Raw genomic sequence first — 14,021 nt, forward strand, 5'->3', positions numbered from 1 at the left:
AATAATACCAAACTAGCCAGGTAATCCGATCAACGTGTGGGTTTGAGTCAAAAGGCTCTCTGTAACTCCAAGAAAAAAAAAAAACAAGAGAAAATAAGGAGGACCAGTCTATAATGCAGCCAAGAGAATGAGAAAAACATGTCTAGGCAATCCCCTGGTATATACACTGAGAAAGGAAATGAGTCGGTCCAAACAGGGGCAACTGTCCAAATAGTTAGTAGCAACAAGCATACCTGGACTCGCTGCAGGCTCTCTCTCTCGTCCTTGTGTTCCTTCTCTTCCCTTTCACCACATAAACACACACACACCCTCTCTCCTCTCTCTCTCTCTCTCTCTCTCTCTCTCTCTCTCCTACCACAGCATCAGAGCTAATGGCGGCTCTTAATGTTCCGACCAGAATGTCCCTGAAACCTGACCGGACCTGGTCCACTGATCGGTTGGCTTCCTCCCAGAGTCTGGGAGAACTTATTGCCTTTGACTATAGACCCAAGAGAAGAAATGGCCGGAAGCAAGTTTTGACTGTTAGATCAGTGAGGATCACTCAGCAGAGCAGCAGTGGAGACAGTCCTACCTCACCCGATGGTCCTGTTGGTCCCGTTGTGAGTTTCCCTTTTCTCTCAATAAGGGTTGTTAATTTCTTGATATGATGAGGTGCTTTAGACAGTAAAGATTGAAACTTTCAATATCTGAGATCATGGGTTTATAATTGCTTGGCAACATTGGCAGAAAGTGTGTCTTATACTCTTAGTGTGCTTGAATCACGAATGTTTTTATTTTCTAGATATGCTCTGAGAAAGTTTAGAATTATAGAAGAAACTTACATACTTATTTGTCAAATTTATACAGTTTTTCAGATTAGTTGAACTGCCTACTGGGCTAGTTTTTGTTTTTGCTGTGTAGTGAGGCAATGTGTGCCAGTGAATTGGTGGTATCAGTTGTGAATGCTTTGCACTTGTAACCCTGAAATGTTGTTGACTTATTGCTTCATTTTAGGGGTTGAACTTGGATTATGAAATTCAGGCTGATGATGATTACCATGTTGGTCAAGGAAGGGCATTTGCAAGTGGTCGAAGAAAAACTAAGATAGTTTGTACAATTGGTCCATCCACAAGCTCACGTGAAATGATATGGAAACTTGCTGAAACCGGGATGAATGTAGCACGTTTGAATATGTCTCATGGGGACCATACGTCGCACCAGAAAACTATTGATCTTGTCAAAGAATACAACTCTCAATTCAAAGATAAGGTTATAGCCATAATGCTGGACACCAAGGTAAATTTACATTAAATTTTCTCTCACTGTTATCTGCTCATATCGTAATGAGCTTGTAGTTACAAGCTCACGGTCCTTAGTATATGATTCTGCCTTTGATTTTTTACTAAATTTTGAGGTTATGGCTGTTATATGATTTGTCATTCTTCATGTAGGGTCCTGAGGTTAGGAGTGGAGATGTACCAAAACCAATTCTGCTTACAGAGGGACAAGAGTTTAGCTTTACAATTAAAAGGGGAGTTTGCACAAAAGATACTGTTAGTGTAAACTATGACGACTTTGTGAACGATGTGGAGGCTGGAGACATAGTTCTGGTTGATGGTAAGTATAGTGTCTCTTATGGGTGCTGAATTTGTAGTTCAGTTAATTTTCTTTTGTGTGTCATATTAGTTGATATGGTCCTGCTGTAAGCAGGTAGCTGAAGTTTTATAAATATGGAATGCTTAAAATTGATTCCAACATAGACGGCCCTTAATTTGGGCACATGGTTCGGTGGAAACTGAATTCTATGATTAGGATGAGCTTGAATTTTATTTATTTATCTATTGCTATGATGAACTTTGATGGGAAAATGGCGTTGGTCTTTGTTAACTCTAAGTGTTGGGACATTGTTTATGCAAATAAGTACCTGATCTTTTCCAGATTGTGAATCTGACATTATAGCATGCCTTTATCTGACAAGAGAACAAATATGTACTTGCCTGTATACATGTCTTGTATTTGAGAAACTGAGTTCCTAAGCTATGATATCAAAATGAGTATATTTTCAATTCTTATTTGAGTATTGATAGAGCGTACTTAAACGTCTATAATAAACCATGTAAAAGATCATTGTTAGTATAGAATAAGCAGGGATCGTTTAATCCGGAGAATTGAAGGGAACTCAACACTCATCATGTTATAAGGGGGGTTTAAAAGATTGATTATTAACTACTGAAATAAAATTTAAATGACTATTTACATGATCGACTTCCCTTAGTTAACTCTCACACAAAACACTCATAACACATAACAATCACATGCTTGGACTGGGAAACATGTTAAGCACAATTAATTACATGTTTTAGTTCCGATTTTAATTAGAGCCTCAGTGGTCATCTAATCGTTATAGACTTCTTACATGTTTAGAACTAACTCAGTGTTGAATCCTAAACTTTATGCTAATTCGTTTAAAGACACTCAATGTAGAAATTAAACAAAGAAACATATAAGCACAAAAGTCTTTATCAGAGACATGTTAACACAGCGGCGTCACTCATCATGAGATACATGCAAATTTCTAGATTATATATACCTCAAAGTACCAATACAAACCGAATCTACTTAGTGCATGATTCGATTCATATTGATAAGGCTAATGAACCGATACTCAAATAACAATCATGGCCAGGATTGCATTCAAGCACCAAATTCGTTTGCACAAATCTAGGAATTAACTAAAAACATATAAAGAACTATGAAGAACACATAAACTGAAATCCAAACAATGAAATTGTCACATGATTAGGCAGCAAATTGCCTTTAATATTCGAAAATCTGCTCATTTTTCATGGTAATTGATGCGTAGCTTGTCTTTCTACCAGGTGGAATGATGTCTTTAGCCGTGAAGTCAAAGACAAAAGATGTGGTAAAATGTGTAGTAGTTGACGGAGGGGAATTAAAATCTAGGCGCCATTTAAATGTGCGTGGAAAAAGTGCAACTCTGCCTTCAATAACAGGTATTATTCAGTAATACAGTGGGAGTTTATTCAAATTTTTCCTTTTGATGTCCTTATTATTATTATTTAAGAGGGAACAAACATGTAAGAAAGAAAGAAAGAAAACAGTAATATCAAATGACTAACATACCAAAGCCGAGAAGAATAACAATGATTTGGAAGCTATCCTTAAATTGTGCTTATAGTGATGCCCGATCATTGATCATGATCTGGTCTTTTTGGCTCATCCTAATCCTTAGTATTCCAGATGACCCACAAAATGGCTAACACAGTGCAACTGCATAAAGATTTAGCTTTCTTTGTGCTATGCAGTTTGATCCAAAAGATTAAGCTATTAGGGAATGGGTCGACATATATGTAAAGAACACCATATGTGCTGCTAATGGCCACCAGCCATAATGAGTCCTCTGCCAAATTCTAGCACAACCATTTCCCAAAAAAAAAAAAAAAAAAAAAAAAAAAGAAGCCTTATTCACCAGAAAATTACCCAAAACCAACACAGATTCTTCCTTTGTTAAGAAACAATTTATCCTATTTAGATGAAGTGCTTTCCCGACCACTTTGATCCGGTCAGCAGAATATCCTTATTTGCCAAATGCAATATTCAATTTATGGTCTTCTCTATCAATGTCTTATACAGAAAAAGACTGGGAAGATATTAAGTTCGGGGTGGACAATGGAGTTGATTTCTATGCTGTCTCATTTGTAAAAACTGCAGCGGTGGTTCATGAATTGAAAGATTATCTCAAAGGTATTTATAAGTTCTATAACACCTCAATTATTCCTACGTTCAATCTATTATTTAATTTTTAGTTAATTTCTTTGTGGTGCTCTCTATGTATTGACTCCTGAACTTAGTTGTGTACTTCTCACAGGTTGTAATGCGGATATTCATGTTCTTGTAAAAATTGAAAGTGCAGATTCTATTCCAAATCTTCACTCAATAATCTCTGCATCTGACGGGGTTAGTAACTTAGTATCATTTCTGACTTTATTTTGTGAACATTATCCCATCTGATCCTTGATCGTTAGTTATCATTATCAGAAATGACATCTTATATAGTGTTTTTTTGTTGGTCGACTTTATAGGCTATGATTGCTCGTGGAGACCTTGGAGCTGAGCTTCCCATTGAGGAGGTTCCTTTATTGCAGGTGATTTGATTTATGTTATATAAATGCACTGACTTGAAAGGATACAAGTCTGAGGCAGAATGACAGACATACATAGCAGTTAATAGCTTATCAATTAATTTTTTTTTACAATTTTTCACTGCTCTGATCTGAATTTATAATTGAAAGATAATTTTTTTCAGTAATCTAATCGTGGATGATGGCTCTCTAAATGTGATGACAGTTTGAATTCTTCCAATAATGATAATTATGTACCATCTAATTTGAAAGATATCTTACTAAACTATATTGACATACATATGATTATCAGATTTATGTATATCATAATTGTGGATGGAATTTTAAATCCTACAAGCGATATAGTATCACTCCAACTTTGGTTTATGTAGAAGTAGAACGCTAGGAATATTGAACCATGGCTGAAGAAGTTTATAGAATGTCTTTAGGTAGACACAGTCATATCTGTCACTTTCATACCCAAACCAGACTGTACATGTTGCAGGAACTTCATATCTGTATTTTCAAGATGACAAATAATAGATGACCCAGAGTGTCGAATACCTCAGGCTTTCTGATAATAGTTCTTTCTTACATAGCTGGGCTATTAATTTTGAGGCTAATGTCATCGTGGAACTGGACCCTACATTATCTTAACAGGAAGACATCATTAGAAGGTGTCACAGCATGCAGAAACCAAGTATTGTAGCAACTAATATGTTGGAGAGCATGATTGATCATCCTACACCAACCAGGGCAGAAGTTTCTGACATTGCAATTGCAGTGAGAGAAGGCACTGATGCAATCATGCTTTCTGGAGAAACTGCCCATGGAAAGTAAGTACAGTAGTAGTCATTTGATGATTTTTCTACTCCTAGCTACTGTTCAGATGGAAATTCTGGTCTGTCGTTTCTAACTGTTGGGCCGCCGTAGTATGAGAATCTGGGAATAATCGATTTATATTTATTGATTCACTTGTTTGCAATTGTTACGTGCTATCATTATTTCTATTATTATTCTTTTTCTAATTTATAAATCCAGGGATTAACTGTTACTGGTTGTGTTTATAATCTCTGATGATGTTATCCTATTGAATTTTACAGATGCATTTAAAATATTGGTTGACCCTTGTGGTTTATGTAATTGTTTTTCACATTTTTCAAAGGCTGTTTTGGGTAGATCTGTTTGAAAACTTTGGTTGCTCGGTTTCTTTTGTTTTCCATTGTTTGTGGTTTAAAACATGTATTCGCTGTAGCAAGATATCATATCCTGAAAAGACTGGCTTAAATTTTTATAGCAGGCAATTAGTCGATATTTTATTAATTTTGCAAGTTCATTTCTAGATATCCACTCAAAGCTGTTAAAGTTATGCATACTGTGGCATTGAGGACCGAGTCAAGTCTACCGATCAGCACTATTCCTCCAATCCAAATGAGTGCCTACAAGGTAGGCAGTGTTCATGAGGACAATATGGATTTTTTGTTTTGTTGTATTTTTTCTTCGTTTTGGCTTTTAATTATGTGCTGATATTGGCCTGAGGTGCCTACTAGATGAATTGTAATATGTGGACCCTTTCCGCAGAGACATATGGGGGAAATGTTTGCTTTCCACTCTACAACTATGGCCAATAGTCTCAATACACCCATCATTGTTTTCACGAGGACAGGATCCATGGCTATACTTCTAAGCCATTATAGGCCATGCTCGACGATCTTTGCCTTCACAAATGAGTAAGTCCAGTATCCTAATAACATGCATCATGTCTGAATATGGCAGTTATATATTTTGATATATTTTAAAGTCAAAACAATCTCTAAAACGATAGTGCAGCAGTATACACATATGACATGTGTATGGCCTGAGAAAAATATGTAAACTTCATATAAGGGCCTTCCCTTTCAGCTATAAAGAGACTGAGCACAAAATACTTTGTAGATAAAATCTCTGTTGTTACATAACTGCTGTAGATACAGTATAAAAAGTCATTTGTGATATAGCTACTACCTTATCATAATTCTTTTAATATAACTTTGTGTGTGTGTGTGTGTGTGTGCAAATAACAACTAGACATGAGATAATGAGTCCTGTAGAAGAGTAAAGTACCTCTAAAATTGATAACAGAAGTTGCATCAAATTGTTACAATAAAAATAGTACATTACAGTATCATACAAAATTCTCAGAATAAATTATCCCAAAACAGAAAAGATACTCTGGTGCCCCAAGTGGATGCCACTAACTGATTCACTTTGTCTTTCCTGACCCCTGCAAAAATTCTCATATTCCTTGTCATCCAGGCTAAATATAATCAACACCTCGCATTAGCAACACAACCCCTCTTTCTGCATCCACTGAAAAATCTACCTCAGACAACTAATTTTTCTCATCGAGTGTGTGATTTTGGGTATTTAAAGCTAACAGATAAATGCATTTGAGACATATGCTATTTGGTAAAAGCTCAAATCACATATATTCAAAGTCCCTTAAACCGGATATTTGCTGTTATATTCTATTTTTTGTTCTGTACATCTTAGACTTACACTATGTTTAACTCAATTTTCTGACGGTGTATGGAATTTTAGGATTTTCTGTGGCATTGAAAACGTTATAGGCTGGTTTGAGCTTCGTATGCCCATTGAAAATGCATCACTGTTGTCTTTCTGTCTAACTTGTTTTTTTTTTATTGTTCTAAACTTGCGACATTTTCTCTGCTTTGTAGAGAAAGGCTAAAGCAGAGATTGGTGCTTTATCAAGGTGTCCTCCCAATATATATGCAGTTCTCAAATGATTCAGAGGAGACTTACTCAAGAGCAGTACAACTATTAGTGGTTAGTGATCACTGATTTCTCAATCTGTGTCTTGTTTTATCTTATGCTTCGTTTGTGGTAATATTATTTCAATGTATTTGATGCATAGGCTAAGGGTCATTTGAAAGAGGGTGGGTATGTTACTCTAGTCCAAAGTGGCGCACAATCAATCTGGCGCAAAGAATCTTCTCATCATATCCAAGTTCGTAAGGTGGAAAGTAATTTGAACCGATGAAATTTGTTTTAATTTGTTTTCACTCATAATCAAATTTACATTTGAGTTTGAACTTGCTGAAATCTCATGAATATAGTCCCAATTTTGAATGCAAAAGTATATCAAGTTGTTTTATATCAAATACATTAAGCAGTCACCTCACTACCAGTTTTAGAAGTTGCAGTGTATTGTACATCTATTTCCTTTTTTCTTTGTTTGCTTTTCTTGATACTATCTATTTATGAGCTCCTCATCACGCTTCTTGGAAGAATGATGTGAATGGATGGTACTCTCTAAAAGTGTTCAGGCTCGCCCACCCTTACTGTGCCCACCTCATGCCCACCTCACACAAATGTCAAATACCATTTTTCTCAACAAATTTATAAGTACGGTTATTATAAAAGACGCTTGGCATTTTTTTTTGTGATGTGGGCACGGTAAGAGTGAGCGACAAATTTGTTTCCATTTTTCTTGGCACTTTTAAAGTTTAATTCAGAGAAATTATTGTTTCCTGGTGGAGTAGTTATTTAGATTATTGCTCAAACATAGCCTATATCTTTGTTTAGATAAAAATTTCATAATCCTCATAGCTGGTATAATTTTCTGTTGCCAAAGAGGAACGAGGAAAATTATATACCATTGAAGTATCTTTCGATTGTTGGCTGATAGCAAACGAGTCCATCTTTCTCTGGGAAGAAAGAAGCCTTCCCTTAACCTTTCATCTGTTCTCTTTTTTGGTGGCCAAGCTTCACTAGCTAGCATGGTTCCACTACTTTTTTAAGGAAATTTATACAACTCAAGTCTGAGGGAAGAAGTGCTTCCATTAAGGTCAGAATAGTTTTCTTACATATTACTACAGCTTCAAAGAGTTCCCATCATTACAGATTTACAGTAGAATTCTCTAAAAGCGCATGTGAATTCTATAGCTAGCAAAAATGCAAACAAATGAGAATGAGGGAAGATCCTAAGACCTACACCAAAAGTTACCCACCTCTACTAGAACAGACCTGAAATTAAGATTACAGGGGAAAACGGGTGCAAGAGAGTTGGTGAGAAGAGAGTTTCTCTTACTCCCGCTGTTTATGGCCTCATTCATCTTATTTAATATAGGTTGCTAGCATAGGTATCTTAACATGCCTTGATGTTTCCATCAGACTTTGAAGTTCTCCTGTTTCTCTTGTTCTTCATCTTCAAATCTTCCCTCCAACTTGATACACTTGTACCATTTGGCGCATGCAATGTAGACAATCAAATCTATTGATGTCAAGGTAGCTAAGAGGAAGTAAAACCAGTCTAAGTGGCCTTTGTTGAGGTTTCCGGGGATCCATCCGGGCATGTGATCCTCAGTCGATATCTTCATGACCATACTCACGAGCAAGCTGCTAACATAGTTACCAAGAGAAATTGATGTCATGCATAGGGCACTTCCAAAGCTCTTCAGTCCATCTGGCGCTTGTGCGTTGAAGAACTCCAATTGACCCACATACATGAAAACTTCAGAAGCACCTATAAATGCATACTGCGGTATTTGCCAGAAGATGCTCAGGCTGCTTGAGCCATCACAGTGTAAGCATTCTTTCTTTGCATACTTTAGCCTGTAGCACTCCACAATTCCAGCTGAAACCATTGCTAAGATTGCTATAACAAGGCCAATTCCCATTCGTTGAAGCTGAGTGAGTCCTTTGGAATCTGATTTTTTGATTCTGCTCACTATTGGGTCAAGAATTCGGCGGTAGAAGAAAATGAAAACTGCCACACTGAGGATATCGAAGCTAGACATGCTTGCTGGCGGAATGCGGAAGTTTGAAACAGTGGTTTTCATAGCAGCTCCCTGCTCCACAAACAGAGAAGCCATTTGTGTGAAAACCACCGAGTAGAGAATGGTGCACAGCCAGATTGGGAGTAGCCTCAGAATGCATTTAACTTCTTCAACTTGTGTAACAGGACAGAGACGCCACGGGTCTTGAAGTCCCTGTTTATGATTGTCCAAATCCCTTGATGAGATATATGCTGCCCTGTCCAGAAACCTGTGATTAAAGGAAGTTAGCTCTATGTTTCAGTAGTTATAACTATGATGAGAAGCATCTTGAAAACAGCTAAGTATTAAGTGCAGTTTGCTCTCACTTGAACCCATGGGTGTAGAGGATCTTTCGGTTGGAGGACTCCTTTTTTTCCTCTGTATACAACTCCTCTCCACCTGATGGCATATCAACCTTGCCTTTCTTTACAGCAGCAACCAAGACTTGGCAAAACCTTGCAAGAGGGTTTCCATTTGGCTTGAAGTGCCTGTACCTGGGAGTCCCTATAAGAAACAAGACCAATGCTGCAAATGCAGATGCAGTCGACGCCCAGAACCCAATTGCCCAAATGCCTTCATCCTCGAAGTATCCCAATATGGTGTTGGAGAATAGAGACCCTAGGTTCAAAGCTAGGTAGAAGTAGCTGAAAAATGCCACCTTAGAGTGTCCTTCCCTATGGTCCTCTTCATCAAACTGATCAGCTCCAAATGTTGCAATGTTTGGTTGGTAACCTCCATTTCCTAGAGCAATGAGGTAGATGGAGATGTTGAATAATGCAATTTGGTAGCTTTCGTGAGTTTCACATGGATTTTCTTGGCTCCCACAACCTTTGGGCTTCAATAAGAACAGCTGCGATGATAGAGACAATAATGCCAGTCCCTGCAAGTTAAATGTATTAGAAACAAAGTATTGGAAAGAGTACTAATTCTCAATTGGTGGTAGTCTTTTGTTTCCGATGGCATACTATAGCCTTGGACATATTGGAAGCAAAGTGGCAAGTACTTACTATGACGAATATGATTTGAAAGATTGCACAGGTCTTATAGCGTCCCCAATAAGAATCACTGAGGAAGGCACCAACAAGGGAGAAGATGTAGACAGTTCCGGTCCATTTGCTCACACTGTTGGCTGCTGTCGCATTGTTTTGCTGCAATACCCTGGTCAAGAAAAGGACCAGGTTCACCCCAACTCCGAAGAATGCTAGGGTAGCCAGACCTTGGTTCACTGGTTTCAATTAAACAAGAGAATAACAGAAGGGTCAGAATGTAACTTGAAAAGAAACTAACTTCATCGATAAAAGAATTCCAAATAAACTAGTCACTATTGATACTGAAAGATTTAACGAGACTGGAAAAACTGAGGCCAAGTAGTGCAAACATGTGCAAAGAGCAAAATCAAAACCTTATATGGTTAGCATTCATCATCAACCATGTTCAAGAAGTCCCATAATTTGGTCCATCTTCAACATAAGCATCAGACTGCTACAATCATCTACCACTAAAATCAGATAATTAGGTCACTCATTACTGGATCATATTAACAATTATGTGCAATCAAACTATATACCCGCGCGCAGATTGACAACAATATATCAAGATGCGCATACAGTTCCGTCGCTATATATAGGAGCCTCAAAAATCAAAATAATTATTGACCAACAAAACCATGCACATCAATCAGGTTCTTTTACAAGAGTCTTGAGAGAAACTACTTTGGAAAAGGGTCTAGTACCTCTCGATATGGTTCAACACTGCCGATGAAAACATTTCAGAAAGGAACAATAGGCTACTTCCCCCATTAGCCACCAAAGTGACCTAAACTCGATGGGACGTGGCAAATCAGACAAGCTTTAGGGGTGTGACAAAGTCATATCTGAATTTACAGTCATGCTTTTTAGATTAGGGCATTAGGCATGCATTCTTTCAAACTTTAGTGGGAACTAGCTAGGACATTACCATATATATACCATCAACCCAATTATAAGCTCCACCTCATGGACGATTAACACTTGCATCTGAAAAGTTTTTGTTTTTGTATCTGGGTTCTTTGTTCTAATGCAAGAAAAATAGAGACCTATATTTTTTTTCTTGAAGAAACATGATGTATGCCTATGTAGGTGGATAGTGCGGTGGTTCTTCCCTCCACCCAAGTGAAGGTTCACCCTCAAATGCAATCCCCAACTGCTTCATCCAACTCCAGATCCTCCGGCTGTCGTCTTCGACGCCCTTGACGCCACCCCTTCTGAGGAAGAAGGACGAAGATGAAACTTTTTCATAACTTGCCTTAAATTTCACCCCAAGATCCAACTTCTGTGTTTGATTTTTTGACTTGTCTTATATTCTAAAGAAATTGAATTAAACCTAAATGGACTAATACAAGAATAAAAGCTTACTGAAATAAGTGGCTGAAGTTATGCCACGTACACAAGTGAACTCCACAGGGTGACATGAGTACCGACTAGGGACACGTGGCAAAAAAACCCACTTCATGCAAAATCAGAGACCGATTACGTTTCTCAGAGGCATCACTCATTTTTTTTTTGACGAATCAGAGGCATTACTCTGGATGCATGCTTTCCTCACTTTCACTCTCCTCTCTCGATTTCTCTACTCTTCCTTCATTTGGAGATTGTCGTCTACTTCCCAGTTTCTTTCACTGTGACACTTTGAAGTTTGAATTGGGTTTCTCAGGCTTCTCTATCGAGGATTCTCAATCCCTCACTGTCTCTGTCACTCTCTCCCAAGTTTAATCTCTCTAAAACAGAACAGCATGGTTCTTGTGGTGGTGAATTGGCACCGTGGATTGGGGCATGTAGTGGAGTTTCGCTGGCTATAGCGAAACCCAGCATGCAACAAGGACTCTGCAACACCTGGTAGTCTGGTACTGGGTTTCAGAGACAAGTGTATCATATCCCCCTCTTGCCCTTATATCTGCTTCTAACTTATCAATGAAAAAACAAGACTGCTTATCTAATACACAGGCTTTCGTTTCATCTTACTTCCGGATAAACTCTAGCTAGCTCATTTTCAAAAGAGATTTGCTTGAAGGTTCTTGAATGTTCTTGGCCGCAGAACCAAGCAATAAAAGCAACAAGACTAAAGGACCTTTCTTTTACTACTGAGTAAATAAAAAAGCAGGGGAGTTTGATGAGGTTCGTGATTTTATATACAAACACAATTGATTAACCCAAGAAACTTGAGTTTAGTTATTCTCTGTTTACTTGGGTTTTTTGAAGAGTGGTTTGAGAAAACGGTGCTTACAAAGAATGATGGTCCCGGCGACCCATCTTCCGGATTTTGCTCTAATTGCTGGCCGGCCATGCATGTCTACACTTCCATCAAGAGTGTTGGTGGTTCCCTCTTCATCTTCTTTGAATTTGCCCTGAAATTATGACAAAGAAAATCGATGAACTACTTAGCTACTGTGATACACAACTGAGTGCTGCCATTTCTTCAGAATGCATGTGGTAAAATATACAAGGAAATAATGCCAACAAGGTAATTAAACATGCTCAATTGAAACAGAGATGCATAAAATAGGAGCTCAAAGACAATGAGGGAAAGAAGGACATTGTAGGGTCGGCTATAGTACCTCGTTGCAAACCTCTAAACAGGCCATTGAAGTTGTTTTAGAGCTAAGAGAAAGGTTGTGAGTGCTGAAAGGAAGAGACAATATTCAGAACTACTTGAGCAAAGAACAAGAGGGGAAGGTGGTATTATATAAGGAAAGGAGTGGGCAGTTTACGGTCCAGATTTGACAGATAAAAGTGGGGACACCAACATGACCTAATAATCCTTCTTGTTTTCATTTTCATTTTTTTCATCTTAGTTTAGGTGTAATCTGTTTGGACTATATACAAAAGAGAAAATGGAAAGGTTCTCCATTGTATTCTTCCCTACTCTTTTTTTCAAATACACAGATAACAGTTTTGAAAATTGCTTGTTGAATGAATCATTACTAATTAGTGCATGTTAGAATACGTTACTGATTATAATACGAGGCTCGTAGCAAAAAATAATAATCTGTAATATAAGTTTAATTTAGGCTCTATATTTCTCCATTGTATACTATGGTTCTACTAATTAAGGCTTAAAGCAACTGGACCGGTTCTTCTTAAAGAAAAAAAACACTTTAGAATGTGGCATAAAATTAACATACTGTCTACTAGTTTCACTTGAATTTCTTTTGATTCCTTTTTTTTTTTGGCATATTCTCAATTCAAGGTTGATTTTCAGCATTCTTTCTGGAAAGTTTGGACATTTTATATAATGACTTTTTTTTTTTGCTTTCATAGTGATTAAATTCATACGTTACTAGTTTCATTGCACATATGGACGTTATCCTATTTTATCCCTTTTCCATTCAGTTGGAACAAATCCGAGTGTTCTTTAATAGTGAAATGAATTTAGCTTGTCACTTAGTTGGGGATCATTTAAAAGGAGGAAAAGATCACTACTCAATTATATGCATGTTTTTCTTAGTTCCTTAGGATTAGAGATACAATATATAGGTCTTTATATTTGCTGCTCAATTATTATGAAGGATAAGATTCCTTAATCATATGCACATTTCACTGAAGAGTTCACATTCTTTTCGAGAAGAATTGGTGGGCGTTTTGAAATATATGCATAAATAATGCACATATGTCTGCGTACTTTATGCCTCAATTAAGTTGCTTAGACATTCTCTTACACCCACGATAATATGCCTTTAAATTTTACTAGGAGGGTATTAATTCACAATGCACTTTGTCCACAAATATTCTATGAAAAAAATGAGTGAATTGGGATGACTACTAAATAATCAGAATTATACTTACTTATGGAAAATGCCAACTTTAAGTTCACATTCGGGAAATATGCTTAAATTATTGTGTACTTCATCTTATAAGTCATACAAATTTCTTATGAAAATAGTACTCAATGGAACAGGCAATGCACCTCATTGTAGGGCTGTTTTGTATTCTTTGAGAATGATTTTTTTTTTGTTGTTTTGAAAATGATGAATACAGCTAGATTTCTTGTTAATTATTCAATCTTAATTTTGGAGTGATTATGTGCTCAAACTAATTAATTAGTTGAA

At 37.1% G+C, this 14,021-nt stretch overlaps 2 protein-coding genes across 2 annotated transcripts; one reads left to right on the plus strand and one right to left on the minus strand.

Moving 5' to 3' along the window:
• Window positions 1-135: 135 nt before the first annotated feature.
• Window positions 136-7,329, plus strand: LOC126793470 (pyruvate kinase isozyme G, chloroplastic). The gene is made up of 12 exons (XM_050520005.1): window positions 136-599; window positions 994-1,275; window positions 1,431-1,596; window positions 2,859-2,993; window positions 3,634-3,744; window positions 3,869-3,957; window positions 4,083-4,145; window positions 4,782-4,957; window positions 5,465-5,567; window positions 5,703-5,851; window positions 6,839-6,947; window positions 7,036-7,329. Exons 1-12 carry the CDS (start codon window positions 372-374, stop codon window positions 7,159-7,161), a joined length of 1,737 nt encoding a protein of 578 aa, XP_050375962.1. The 5' UTR covers window positions 136-371; the 3' UTR covers window positions 7,162-7,329.
• A 634-nt stretch (window positions 7,330-7,963) lies between these two features.
• Window positions 7,964-12,610, minus strand: LOC126793258 (protein NRT1/ PTR FAMILY 7.3). The gene is made up of 5 exons (XM_050519717.1): window positions 12,531-12,610; window positions 12,200-12,320; window positions 9,946-10,163; window positions 9,265-9,818; window positions 7,964-9,167 (listed from the first exon to the last, which is right to left on the minus strand). Exons 1-5 carry the CDS (start codon window positions 12,555-12,557, stop codon window positions 8,291-8,293), a joined length of 1,797 nt encoding a protein of 598 aa, XP_050375674.1. The 5' UTR covers window positions 12,558-12,610; the 3' UTR covers window positions 7,964-8,290.
• Window positions 12,611-14,021: the final 1,411 nt, after the last annotated feature.

The sequence above is a fragment of the Argentina anserina genome, chromosome 5 (genome assembly GCF_933775445.1).
Source record: "Argentina anserina chromosome 5, drPotAnse1.1, whole genome shotgun sequence".
Classification (NCBI taxonomy): Eukaryota; Viridiplantae; Streptophyta; class Magnoliopsida; order Rosales; family Rosaceae; genus Argentina; species Argentina anserina.

Bases quoted from the DNA above. Each gene is read 5' to 3' on its own strand.
- LOC126793258 (XM_050519717.1), bottom strand. From the start codon at position 12,557: ATGGCCTGTTTAGAGGTTTGCAACGAG. The intron at 12,321-12,530 runs GTACTATAGCCG...TCATAATTTCAG, and splicing joins GTTTAGAGGTTTGCAACGAG to GGCAAATTCAAAGAAGATGA. The intron at 9,168-9,264 runs GTGAGAGCAAAC...CTTTAATCACAG, and splicing joins CTCTACACCCATGGGTTCAA to GTTTCTGGACAGGGCAGCAT.
- LOC126793470 (XM_050520005.1), top strand. From the start codon at position 372: ATGGCGGCTCTTAATGTTCCGACCAGAATGTCCCTGAAACCTGACCGG. The intron at 1,276-1,430 runs GTAAATTTACAT...TTCTTCATGTAG, and splicing joins CCATAATGCTGGACACCAAG to GGTCCTGAGGTTAGGAGTGG. The intron at 1,597-2,858 runs GTAAGTATAGTG...TCTTTCTACCAG, and splicing joins AGACATAGTTCTGGTTGATG to GTGGAATGATGTCTTTAGCC.